Source organism: Panicum hallii, chromosome 6 (assembly GCF_002211085.1).
Source record: "Panicum hallii strain FIL2 chromosome 6, PHallii_v3.1, whole genome shotgun sequence".
In the NCBI taxonomy this organism is placed as follows: Eukaryota; Viridiplantae; Streptophyta; class Magnoliopsida; order Poales; family Poaceae; genus Panicum; species Panicum hallii.
In genome coordinates, this window is record NC_038047.1 from 45,511,948 (window position 1) to 45,525,375 (window position 13,428).

The 13,428-nt window shown below is 48.3% G+C and overlaps 2 protein-coding genes and 1 long non-coding RNA gene across 6 annotated transcripts; 1 reads left to right on the plus strand and 2 right to left on the minus strand.

Annotated features, from left to right (window-relative positions):
- Positions 1-109: 109 nt before the first annotated feature.
- On the minus strand, positions 110-2,103 carry LOC112897354 (protein DETOXIFICATION 35-like). Its single transcript, XM_025965637.1, has 3 exons — positions 748-2,103; positions 561-647; positions 110-472 (listed from the first exon to the last, which is right to left on the minus strand). Exons 1-3 carry the CDS (start codon positions 2,026-2,028, stop codon positions 392-394), a joined length of 1,449 nt encoding a protein of 482 aa, XP_025821422.1. The 5' UTR covers positions 2,029-2,103; the 3' UTR covers positions 110-391.
- A 4,731-nt stretch (positions 2,104-6,834) lies between these two features.
- On the plus strand, positions 6,835-7,169 carry LOC112897356. Its single transcript, XR_003229647.1, has 3 exons — positions 6,835-6,901; positions 6,986-7,069; positions 7,157-7,169. It is a non-coding gene; the product is annotated as an uncharacterized LOC112897356 (long non-coding RNA).
- Positions 7,170-10,945: 3,776 nt separating this feature from the next.
- Positions 10,946-12,991, minus strand: LOC112897355 (AT-hook motif nuclear-localized protein 20-like). Of its 4 annotated transcripts, none has more exons than XM_025965640.1 (2): positions 12,820-12,991; positions 10,946-12,540 (listed from the first exon to the last, which is right to left on the minus strand). In XM_025965640.1, exon 2 carries the CDS (start codon positions 12,361-12,363, stop codon positions 11,569-11,571), a length of 795 nt encoding a protein of 264 aa, XP_025821425.1. In that variant the 5' UTR covers positions 12,364-12,540; positions 12,820-12,991; the 3' UTR covers positions 10,946-11,568. The 4 variants fall into 4 exon arrangements, with proteins under 4 accessions (XP_025821425.1, XP_025821424.1, XP_025821426.1 ...); XM_025965639.1 differs by having other exon boundaries at positions 10,946-12,631; positions 12,848-12,990; XM_025965641.1 differs by having other exon boundaries at positions 12,848-12,988.
- Positions 12,992-13,428: the final 437 nt, after the last annotated feature.

The window sequence follows — 13,428 nt, forward strand, 5'->3', positions numbered from 1 at the left end:
CATCAGACAGCGTGGTGTTTTAAGAATGTACTTGCTGCGTTCATTTACCCATAGGGAGAGAACTAACAGAGCTGTTCGAGTTCATTCCAAGCCATCAAAGAGAATCCAATTACCCGGAAAAAAGAACAATTTTTTTTTTGTCTTGAGAAGGTATAGCACACCATTTTGCTGATACATCTCTCTTTTCTCTTTACCAACAACACATAGCCTGCCTAGCCATGTCCATACACGCCGTGAACTAAGGAATCATAACCAGGTCCAATCAATTACATTACAGTTATTCAAATACAAGTGACAAAATTAAGAGGGCAAAGTGCCAATTTTTTTTGGCAAGAAAAGGGAAAGGGGAATTTGAGATATATATGGTACGTGCTACACTAATTCTCTTCATTCATTCAAGGAGAGGCTTGATGACTTCTTCATCAGTGCCTTTGCCGCCCCACTTTTGCACACGGCTTGAAGCTTGGGCGGCCTGCAGCAATAGAATTAATATTTCAATCAAGAATATGAGAGAGAGAGAGAGAGAAGAGAGCATGGTGTGGTGTGTATGTTGTTGCTACCTCTGCTTTCCAATCTGTTCTCCAGACGACGGCTAGCAAGATGAGCGTCTGGAGGGCAATACCACAGAGCATGCCGGACCAAATCCCCTGCCATTCATGAGAGAGAGTGATGATTTTTTTTTCTTTTTTGGTAGTCAATAAAACAAAATAAACAAACCCAAATAATTAAAACAAACTAGATGCATACCCCAACTCCATAGTTTAGTTGGTAGCCGAGCAGGTATCCCAGGGGCAGCCCGAAGATGTAGTAGCAGCCGAGGTTGATGTAGGCGACGAGCCCCTGCCATCCTCCCCCGACCGCCACCCCCGAGATCACCGGCTGCACGCTGTTGAGCACCATGGTGAGCCCCAGCAGGCCGGCGATCCTGGACACGGCGTGCCGCAGGTCGTCGTCGCTGGTGAAGATGATGGAGAAGCTGTCCCTGAAGACGAGCACGAGCACCATGCAGAGGACGCCGATGAGCAGCGCCTCCGCGACCACGACCATGACGGCGTTCCACGCGGCCCTGGGGCGGCCGGACCCGAGCTCGTTGGAGACCCGGACGCTGATGGCCGCGTTGAGGCCGATGAAGATCATCGCCTCCCACCCGTTGATGTTCATGCATATGCCCAGGGAGTCGACGGCGATCTGCGCGTCCTGGAGGTCGCCGGTGAGCACGGTGATGAGGCCCACGTACCATAACTCGAGGCAGAGCATGACGGCGGACTCGAGCGAGAGCCTGACGAAGGCCCAGATGTCGTGGAAGGCGGCGGCGGACCAGCCCCTCCACCCGTCCCTGCACCACCCGATGATGTAGGCGATCTGCCCCAGCGCGATGCCCCAGTGGGCGAGGTCGTAGGCGGCGGCGGCGCCGGGGAGGCCCCAGCCGAGGACCACGACGAAGAGGTAGTTGAGGAGGAGGTTGGCGAGCAGGGCGCCGAGGCCGATCCAGGCGGGCACCGTCACCTTGCTCTGCGCCTGGAGGAACTTGCTGGAGGCGAAGTTGACGGCCATGCCGAAGACGGAGGGGAGGATGTAGAGCGCGAACCTGCCGGCCTCGCGCGCGACGTCCGGCTCCTGGCCGATGAGCAGGAGCAGCGGCTCGGCGAAGACGAAGAACGGCGACATGAGCACCGAGGTTGCGAGGAGGATGATCCAGGAGCGCTGGAGATAGACGCCGAGCATGGCGACCTGCCCCGCGCCGAAGGCCTGCCCGCAGAGCGTCTCGAGCGCGCTGCCCATGCCGAGGAGGAAGCCGAGCGCGAAGGTGGCGAAGACGGAGAGGCCGATGGAGGCGGCGGCGAGGGGGAGGTTGCCAAGGTGGCCGATGAACATCTGGGTGATGGAGCTGATGGCGTACATGCTGACCATGCCCACGGCGATTGGGAGGCCGATGCCCCAGAGGCGCTTGGACTCGTCCCACACCATGCGCGCGGCGTCCGCGACGGACCGCAGCGCCGGCGTGTCGCCGTCCACCTCCGGCTGCATCGTCGTCCCGCGCGCGTCAGGCTGCTGGTGCCTCCTGCTGCTGCTGCTGCTGGTGGTGGTGGTGGTGGTGGTGCATTTATTGGGCAGCAAGCAAGTTGTCTGGCTGCTGGCTTTATCCCGGTCCCGGGTGGGTATGTGGCAACTACCGGAACCACCCGCCCGTCGGGGGTGGTGCAGCTGCCACGTGGCCGACGACGACGAGGACGATCGATATAAACGTAACCCCAGCCGCTAGCTGCTGCGGTAACAGTCATGCAATAATTAAGTGAAAGCTGCATCGTGGCTTGCTTGTATTCTACTCAGCTCCGTAAAACAAAAATTGCAACTCTCGCTTTCCGGAGTTCAAATAGTTTCAAATTTAACCAAAATTATATATTATAATATTAAAAATTATGTTACAAAATAATTATAATTATATTAATCATGTAATATAGTTTTATACTAAATCTAGTAATTTTTTTATAATTTTGATCAAAGTTAAAATTGTTTGACTTCTCGACAAGCCAAAGTTGCATTCTTTTTTGATAGAGGGAGTACTACGGTACTAACTACTGGATGATGATGGCGATGGTAAAGACCGACGGGCAGCTAACTAGGCTGCATTATTGGTCCTATTTATTTCTGCTTATGGCCGATTTTGAAGGCTTGATTTGAGGAATTATTTTTCAAAATCGAGCCTTTAGAATTGGGCAGAAGCTAAAATAAACGGGACCAGACGTGCATATTCATTCCACTCAATATATCATGCATGCTCGAGCTAGCTAGCAGAGATTAACTTGATCATTAATTTTGAGTCGTAACAAAATGAACACGTCGATCAGGCTGTACAATGGGAGCTCCCTATATACTACGTACGTACCAAGGCAACGTAACGGTCGGTCGAATCCCCCTGCCTACAAAGAAGAGACATGCACCTTCTCCTGTTGTACGTATTTGTCATCTAAAGGCTAAATAATTTTGTAGCTAAACATCTAACTCCAAAATTCTATGGAGCTGTAGTTCAAATAAATTTGGAGTTTTGAAGCACCTCTTTTGCAGCTCCAGAAAACTCGAACATAGATCTAGATGTGGAGTTGTGAGATAATACCCACCATTACAACTGGTTAAAAATTGATTCGCTTTCTTTTTTTCCCAAGTCCCCGCCGCCCCCCTCGGTGCGGCACCCTTCCCTCGCGACGGCCTTCCTCCCGCGCGCGCCGGGCAGCCGCGGCTCCCCCTCCTCCGCCCTGCTGATGTGAGCACCATCCCCTCCCCTGCCACCGCCACCCCAGCTCCTCTCCTGCTACCGCCGCCGCCGCCTTGCTCCTCCCCATCGGCTCGCCGCCCCTACTCCTCCCCTACCCGCCGCCGCCCCTACTCCGCCCCATCCGTTCGCCACCGCTGCCTGCTCCTCCCTAGCCCGCCACTGCTCCTCCCCTACCGCCACCGCCTCTGTTCCTCCCCGGCCCGCCGCCACTGCTCCTCCCCTACCGCCACCGCCTCTGCTCCTCCCCAGCCCGCCTTCTGCAGGCCGCCCTCATCGGAATCCGCCCCATCGGCCCGCGGCTGTCGCTTGCAGGCCACCTCTCCCCACTGGCGCCACCCCCGCGTATGTGAGCGGGAGCGTGATGGATTGCGCGTGGAGGTACACACGCAGCGGGTGGAGGAAGGACTGCACGACAAGGTCCAAGAGCGAGCATTGGATAAAGTCATACGTGGCGGCGGCAATGTCGGGTTCCTGGTCGGCGGCGACGAGCATGTGGCACATGGCAAGCCAGAGCAAGGGGATGGGCATGGACGCGGCCAAGAGCAGCGCCACGGTGTGGCGGAGCACGGCGGTGAGGACGGAGGTGCGACCGACGCCGAACGCCTAGCCGCACACGGGTCCATCCCGGTGGCGAGGCCCATGAGCAAGGGAGCCACCAACGAGGGGTAGGTGGTCGAGCCTGCCTAGGGATGGCAATTTAACCCGCGGGTTTGGGTTACCCGCGGGTACCCGACCCGACGGGCACGGGTCTAGGTACGTATTTTGACCCGTGGGTCTTACCCGAACCCGACCCACGAAAAAATCGGGTCGGGCGCGGGTCTTAATTCCCGCCCGCGGGTACCCGACGGGTTACCGAATTCAGCCCATATTTAGATTTGGCCCAGCCCAGTAAAAAACCTAACTCTCAAATCCACCAGACCACCACAGCACCACTCCACCTCCACCACCCACCCCGCTACCAGACCAGCCGCCACCCTCCCGGGCTCCCCGTGACCCCGTCCCAGGGCCCAGGCCGCCGCCCGCCGCCCCGGCCGCTAGGCGCCGGCGCCGCTCAGGCCGCCGCCCGCTGCGCCCTCCACCGGGCGATGGCGCCGCCCCGGCCGCCTCCCGCCGCGCCCGCCGCGCTCGCCGCCGGGCGCCGGCGCCGCCGCACCGCCTAGGCCGCCGCCCCCTACCCCGGCCGCTGAGCGCAGGCGCCGCCCCGGCTGCCCGGCGCTTAGGCCGCTGGGCGCGCCCGCCGCCCCGGCCACTCAGCCAGTTGCCCAGTTAGCCCCCTGCACCAGCGCCGTTCAGGTTCAGCCCCCTGCGCCCGTCGTCATGGATCCGGTTAAGTATCCTTGGTTTCTTTTGGCATCTCAAGGTGACTCTGCTCAACATCTTCGGTCATCCTCATCTATGGCATCAACAAGTGGATCTGGCTCGCGAGCTCCTCGTCCTCCTCGTGCTGCTGCTGCTGGTGGTAATCCATCCTCAAGCATTGGCGCCGGCAGCGCTGCAACCCCAACATCAAGTGCTATCCCTACTACTACTCCGAGTGGTACGCCATCGTCAAGTGCTGAAGCTCAACCTGCGGCAGCACAACCACAACAAGGTATAGATCGTGTGGTTATAGATGATGAAGATGATGTTCCTTTTGTGAAGAAAAGGAAGCTCAAATCTGATGTTTGGCTAGATTTTGAACAAGTAACTGTTAGTGGCAGAACTAGAGCTGAGTGCAAATGGTGTAAAAAAATATTAGCTGGGGATGGTAGAGCAGGCACGACTCACTTGCGTAATCACATTGCAAGTTGTCAATCGAGACAAGTTAGGAAAGGTTTAAAGCAATCAACCTTGAAGTTGGGTAAACATGAGAATGGGGCAGTATTACTGGACAAGTATGTCTTTGATAAGCAAGTTGCTAGGAAAGAACTCGCACTAATGATATGTCTTCATGAGTATCCACTTTCTATGGTTGATCATGCTGGTTTTAGGAGGTTTTGTGCAGCAATGCAACCTCTTTTTAAAGTAATGTCTAGGAACACTATTAAAAAAGACATATTGGATATGTACGAGGTGCAAAGGCGTTCTATGGTGAATTTCTTCCAACAATGTCAATCTCGAATTGCTGTAACAACTGATATGTGGACAGCAAATCATCAAAAAAAGGGATATATATCAGTTACAGTGCATTTTATTGATAATGATTGGAAGTTGAAATCTTTTCTTTTGAGGTAAATGATGTATTTTCTATTTTTATACTATCCTATTAGCTGAAAATCATACTATCCTATGTTGATGCATGCTGTTTGTAGGTTTATACATGTGCCCGCTCCACACACCGGTGAAGTCATAAGTGATGTACTTTATGAAGTCCTACAAGATTGGCTAATTCAAAAGAAGATCTCGACAGTTACTCTTGATAACTGCAGCAGCAACGATACTTTGATGAATACTATGCAAGATAAGCTACCTCTTTCCTCTCTCATGTTACATGGTAAACTGTTACATATGCGTTGTGCGGCACATATTATAAATCTTATTGTCAAAGATGGAATGGCTGTGATGGATGAGGGCATTGAAAGGGTGTGTGATAGTGTTGGATTTTGGTGTGCCACTCCTAAAAGACATGAGCGTTTTGAGCGCACAGCAGCCCAAATGAATGTTAGATATGATAGAAGGATAGCTCTAGATTGTAAAACTAGATGGAATTCTACTTATATTATGCTTAGCACTGCATTAGAGTATCAATCAGTTTTTGATCGCCTAGCAAGTAAAGAAAAACTCTGTGCTCCTTTTAAGCCAACGGAGGATGATTGGATATTTACTAGGGAGCTATGTGGTAGGCTGAAAATGTTCTTTGATGCAACAGAGTTAGAGTTATTGTTAGGTTCCAATTATGTGACAACAAATCTTTTTTTCCCCAAAATATGTGGTATCTATTTAGCTATTGAGAAATGGAAAACTAGTGGTATCCCAAAGATAGAAGAGATGTCAGCCTTGATGAAAGATAAATTTAGAAAGTATTGGACAGATGCGCATGGCCTTATGGAGATAGCCACTGTTTTAGATCCTAGGTATAAATTGATATTCATGAAAGCATTTTATAGAACTATTTATGGGGAAGAAGCTACAGATATTGAAGTGTCTAGAGTTAAAAGTTTATTGTATGAATTGGTATTGGAATACCAAGATTCCATGGAGGGTAGGGCAACAATTTGATGCTCTAGGTGCAGCTAATAGAAACGTTGCCCTAAATGAAGGAGATGATCTTATGTTTGGTATATTTGATAAGTTCTTGTCGGAAGAACCCGAAGAATCCTCAACTTATTTGCGCATTTGGAGGAGCCAACATTGCCTAGAACTCAAGAACTTGACATCATTAGCTGGTGGCAGTATGCAGGAATTAAGTATCCAATTCTTAGAAGAATTGCTCGAGATATAATGGCAATTCCTGTTACGACAGTGGCATCAGAATCTGTGTTTAGTACTGGTGGAAGGGTAATTAGCCCGCATCGAAGTAGACTTGCTCCTAAAACAGTTGAAGGGTTGATGTGCATGCAAGTTTGGTCTCGTGCTGGTATGTTAGGTGATCAATCTGGTTTCATGAATGCACTAATGACTTGTTTGGAGGATGAAGAGGAGGAAATGGTAATATTAAAGTTAAACCCATTAGCATTTATATTATTTTTGTTTGTTTATTGAACCAACTCTTAACATTATCATTGTTATTAGGATGATCCTGATTCTACCATCATTGATTGAAATATAGGAAGATTGCAACACAATCCATGCTGCTTTTTCATGTCAAGTGATTAGGTGAGGTGTTTCCTCATGCTGTCAAGTGATTCTACCATCATATTTTCATGTTGTTTTCTCATATGAGGTGTTTTCTCATATTGCTAGGCCTACTTGCTGCTTACTGCTGCCTGCTGGATTGTTGGTAGGCCTAACTGCTGGTGGTTCTTCATATGTGCTAGCTGCTGCTTGCTGCCATGCTGCTGATTGTATGAACTGTAATTTGTGGTTGGAATTGTACTCAATAATGCGTGTATGATTGTAATTTCCGGTTGTATCAACTGAAATTTGTGGTTTTACTTGATCAATTGACTTTCATATTCATATTTTCATGTTATTCAATGCGGTTCTCCTTAATATTGCTGTTGGAATGCTGTTGCATTAGAGATTTGTTAGCTGGTCAGTGGTTATGCTGTTGTATTTAACTGTATATCGCCGTTTTTGAAAACCCGACGGGTACCCGAAACCCGCCCGAAACTCGACGGGTTCGGGCATGGGTACGAGATTTTACCCGCGGGTACGCTCGCGGGCGGGTATTTGCTCTACCCGACCCGAACCCGACCCGTTGCCATCCCTAAGCCTACCGAGGAAGATCAACGGCAAGGACAAGACAAGGCAGAAAAAGAAAAATCAGAAAAAAGAGTATGATATGTGGGTCCCACGAATCAAGGGTAACGATAGTAATATATTTTGAAAATCATATTCTTTAAGTTGAGAACGTCCTCGTAGCCAAACACCGTACCCATACAGCACCAACTCCACTTAGACCTACCTCCACTGAAGTTTGGAAGTAGAGATACTCCAAACTCTGTTTGGAGTCATAGCAAACAGACTGTAAGAATCCAACCATCGATCCACGAATCTCTCCGCTGTTTTAACTTGGACAAAAGATGCAAGAACTATGAATAAGGCGATGCAATAAGGATTGGTGTGCTCGATCGATATGATATGATTACGTGTCGCTCTGTCATCCTCACAGGCTAGCTACCACAGCGGACCAACTATAGTAGTAAAGCCAAAGGCGACGACCGTACCGTACCTCGGATCGGAGATGATACATGTCACTGTCACGACGACCAGGCAACGCCCAATCCCATGCGCCGGTGGGGCCCACCTCCCGTCAGGTTTTTGGTTCCGTCCAACGACTAGCCGGCCGTGGGGTTTGGAGTAGCTTATAAGTCTGTTTAGTTCACAGCGCAAAAACGCAAAAAAGCTGTAAATCCAAAATTTTCGAAGAAATCTTACTAATTTGAAGTACTAAACAAAGTCTATTTACAAAACTTTTTGCATGGATGGGCTGTAAATCGCGATACGAATCTAATGAGCCTACTTAATCCATATTTGCAACAGTGATGCTACAGTAACCATCCGCTAATTATTGCTTAATCATGGATTAATTATCATCATTAGATTCGTCTCGCGATTTACAACCCATCTGTGCAAAAAGTTTTGTAAATAGACTTCATTTAGTACTTCAAATTAACAAGATTCTTTTGCAAAAAACTTTTTTGCGTTTATGCGCCCTGATCTAAACAGGCCCTAACGGTATAAAAGCTCCTCTATAGCCCTCTCATACGAAAGAATTTAGATAACGTCCGACACATTGCGCAGAATTTATTATAAATATAAAGTGATGTTTTGTTGCAGTGGCTTATAAAAAGTTTTTTTAGTGCGTAATGATTTTTCTACCCCTCATTAATGCTCTGTAGATGAGGGAAACAAAGGTAGTGGGAGAAAAAAGATAAGATATTTTGGTAGGGTTTACAGAAAATAAGCCTTATAAATATTTTTCGGAGGGGTTTATGAGCTTATGGGTTTAAATCTCACCTATAAAAGTCGATCGATCGGAGCCGTCCATGGAGGCTGTTCTGGTGCCGTGGTCGCCCCAGATTGATGAGACACCATTTATTTTGTGAGCTTGAAATCGATGTGAGTTGCTTGGACTTATGTCCTTGAGCATTACGGAACTTGCTTGGAATAATGAATGAATGAAGCACCAAACATCAAGTGCTCGCTTTATTAGTGCAAAACTCTAGTATATACCAAAAATATCATCTTTTTAGAAAGTTGGGCTGGGCTGGGCTTCACTTCCAGATAAACCTCAAAAGCTCCATCAAAACCTGTTGCACGCTGCTTAATCACTTGTTCGCTTGTTCCTGTACTGTCGTCCATGTACTGCTGATCATCATCATCAGGATACCATACCTACATACATACTTTTAATAAAGCGTTTTGGTAAGCAAAACCGGCGTTGTTTCGACTCCCTGATCATCCTTATCACCATCCGGTCCATTTGGAACGAGCGGCGGAACAGGAGGATTTTCGAGGAGCATCCAGTTGTCAGCCTAATTGTCGAGGACATCGGAGCACTTGTTTGTAAACTCTTTGTTTATACCCTTTTAATGAAAAGAAAAAGAATACTTTAATAAAGCTTCATTCTTTTTTTAACCCCATTAATAAATTTGAGCATTTCTCCGTATGGTAGGACTGTACAGTATGGATTATTGCTGCTAAATTTGAGCAGGTACGTGTTCAGAAACATATACATGAGGACTGATGTCGGGCTATATGGTATCTGATCCGCTATACATCTCCCTGTATGTGTTTAGGCATGCATACAGTACCTGTGCAATCGTTCAAGCATGGCTAATTAAAACTACTCTATGCATGTCTCATGCCTGTATATCTATATATTTCTGTTGGTAGCTAGTTTCTCCTCCGTTTGACTCAACCAAGAAAAGCCCGCACTTAGCCGTTTTGGTACATGCTAACATAGATGCATGTATTTATGCATGCAGTCTCAGTAACCCAATGGACACAAATTAAACTATAATATATACAACAACAGGCTTATATATGATGCATGCATGAATTTTTCATCAAACAAGAAGCTAAGGCCACATGATGAGGCATATATACATACATACATATATATATATATATACACTAATTCTAAGATACTTCAAAGGGATATGTACCAAAAATTTCAAAAACATCCCTACTTTTTAAATATATCATGATTATATATTAGTACTAGAATATAAAAATGAGCATGTTCATATACTCCATGTATGGTTACATAATTAAAGTATATACCATCACAGATGGTCTAGTATGATCATATACACCTCATACATATCTTTCGTTAGGTCAGATACCTCCTACATCATAAGCGTGTGTAGAATGAATTTTTTCTATATATATATATATATATCCGATCATATAGGAAATAGTTAATAAGCTAACATCACATATATAATAATGCACAAACCCCAACTCGATCGACTTCAAAAGGGAGAGAAATCAAAACATTTATATCAATACATGAAATCAAAACTTCCATAAGACAGAATATATACATGCATAAACAACAGCAAAGCACCACTAGATCAAAACTTACAGAAGAGAGAATACATAAACAACAGCAGAGCACCACACGATCAAAACAATATGCAGCCCCATATGCATCAAAAGAGAGCATTAGAAGCGCAAAACTTTGATTGCGCGTATATCTTTATCTCTATCTCTATCTCTACTTATTACTAAAGTAAGCAATGATTTCTTGGTCCGTCAATCGGAATCCTAATCGGATCCCGGATAAATCAATTATAATCCTAATCGGAACCCGAGCAAATTAATCGGAATCCCAATCGAAACCCGGTACCTCGTGCGGTCACGGCACAGCCTGTTCCGTGAAAGAGCATACATTTGGTGGTCTAATGCAAGTCCGGGTAAAATTTATATTACCGTAACAATGTATGGGCACCATGCCAGTATATCTGTAAGTATTAATAATCCCAATAGTCGAGAGTTACTGTAATTAGGGATGAAGCATATATATTGTGGTGAGCATACACAGATAACATATACATCTGGAACGAGTAAGCGAGCTATAGATTCATGAACTTCTTTCTTTCATCATCCTTAGAAATAGGCTTCACTTTGTACTTCCCCAATGTTAGTATTGCCATGACACCACAACTGGAGGTAGAGAAATGAACAACTAAACAAAATCCCACATGATGAGTGCATTTTTAGAGATGAGCCAGCTGATTCTAGCTAGTAGTGGCAGGGATATATGAACATATGAGAGATCAAATTAAGAGTCATATATAGTAGTAAGCATCCAGCTGCTGCTATTTATCATGCATGCATCTAATAATTGATCAAATCAAACATACATCACAATGGCAACAAGTTCGATCGATATATATGATGGTACCTTGAGCTAGCTGACATTTGGCACAGCCACGCAACTAACAGTCACATGCAGTGCCGTACTATATATAAATAGCAACAATATTTTACCTTCTTCTTCTAAGTAGAATCGATCGAAGAGCCTTAATTTTTTTAGCTCTGATCCAGACGTGATGCTTAATTCTTCACTTAGCTTTAATTTGTATGGGATAACGATATGATGATATATAATTAATCCTCACATTCTACTTACTCGATCGATCGATATGATTGACCATGGCCATGGATCATCCACTGACGACACTAGCAGCTAGCTAGCTAAGCTAGTAGGGCGGGGGCCGCGCATGAGCCCATGCAAGCCCCTCGTGCCCGAGCTGCAGGCCCGCGCCGGAGGCGCCGCCGCCGCCCCCTGGCATCAGGTTTGGCGGCACGCCGCCGAACATTGGCATCGCCGAGGGATCGGCGGCCATCCCGCCCATCAGAGGCGGCCCTGCGCCGGCCCCGGGCGGAGGCAGCTGCGCCTGCCCGCCGGACTCCTCCTCGGCCTCGTCCAGCGGCAGCCTCTCGTAGGTGGCGTTCGCGAACGTGGACGCGATCACCATCACCGGCCCCGCCGCCGTCAGCGTGCCGACCACGCTGCCGCCCACGACCTGCCCCTGCCCGCCCGCGAGGTACACGGTCAGCCCCGTGGAGCCGGGCGGCGCCGGCCCCGGCAGTAACGTGCCGGTCAGGGACAGGATCTCGAAGCGCCCGCGGAGCGCCACCACGGCGCCCGGCGCCGCAGGCTGCCGGAGGGCGACGTCGGTGACCGTGCCCGCGCCGCTCAGCACGCACACGCCGCGCTGCCTGCGGCGCGCGAAGTTGGCGATGGACTCCGCCACGTCGGCGCCGCCGGCCACCTCCATCACGTGGCTGCGCAGCGCGTTGGGGCTGTCCCGCGTCACGAAGATGGGCGGCTTCGGCTTGTTCTTGGACCCCGGTGGCCGCCCGCGGGGGCGCCGGTTGCCGGTCACCACGGCGCCTTCCTTGGGCTCACCGCTGCCGTTCTCGCGGTCGTCGCCACTACCGCCGCTCGTCGGCTGCTCAGTGGCGCCGCCGTCCTTGGAAGAAGGCGCCATGCTGTCTTCCTGATTCTTGCCAAGGGAGGATGGCTCCGGCAGGCCGAGCCGCCCCTCGTCCCACCACCTGCTCGCCAGCTTCTCGATCTCTTCTACCTAGCTAGCTAGGGTTTCTAGCTGCTAGCTTCTTGGCACTCCACGGATCGATTCCTTCCAGCTCCCTGGCTCGATTATATTCTGAAATTGATACAGCACGCAGCGGCTCAGTCACATGTACAACTGGCCTGTGCGTGCTCTTAATCGATCTCTTGCTCCCCGCGCTCTACGCCTTTTGCAGATGTAGACCAAAATAAGAGAAAATTTGTCAAGATCCAGCATGTTTTGCTCAAAGATAGAAGCATATATATGATCGAATTGAAGCAAGAAGGAACCGAGCTGAAGAGTGCTAGTGTTTTATTGGACTGAAGAATTATATTGGGGGAATTCAGCAACAAATTAAGAGCGAGAAGCTTTTACCATGTGCTTGTTGAATCCAAGAGCTGACCTTGAGAGGGGCAAGAAATCGAAGGAGAGTTTGTTGCTCCGTCCCTCCCCTCCTCCTCTTGTAGATTTGCTGCTACTTTTCCTTGTGGTTTGGTGTTTTCCCTGTGCTATATATGGGGGCGAAGACTTGCAGGGGGAGGGAGGGAGAGGGAGAGAGGCTGATGTAAGAGGAGGATTATATCTATTTCACTTGCTCTATTCCAAGTTGGTAGACATGATGGAATATGTATGCATGTGTACACAAGCATGAAGCATTTGGAAGAAAAGTAGCAGGACAAGATTGTGGAATTGGCTACGGCCACCCTTGCGGTCTACACATAAGCCTATTGGTACAGTAACATGATTGGTGAACCCATGGGAAAAATATATGGTTGCATACGCACAAGGACCACAATGTAAGCTCAACAGTTGTTCTCGATCTTAGCTCCACGTACACCACTTCATGGCGTGTGTTACACTAATAAGATAGATCCAGAAGTCTTTTTACCCGTCGACTCTCTGCTGTCGTCGTATGCAGATGGGTTGAATTTTATTTTGCTGTGTCATGATTTCGTATGTACAGTAACGTACCACCTAACCATA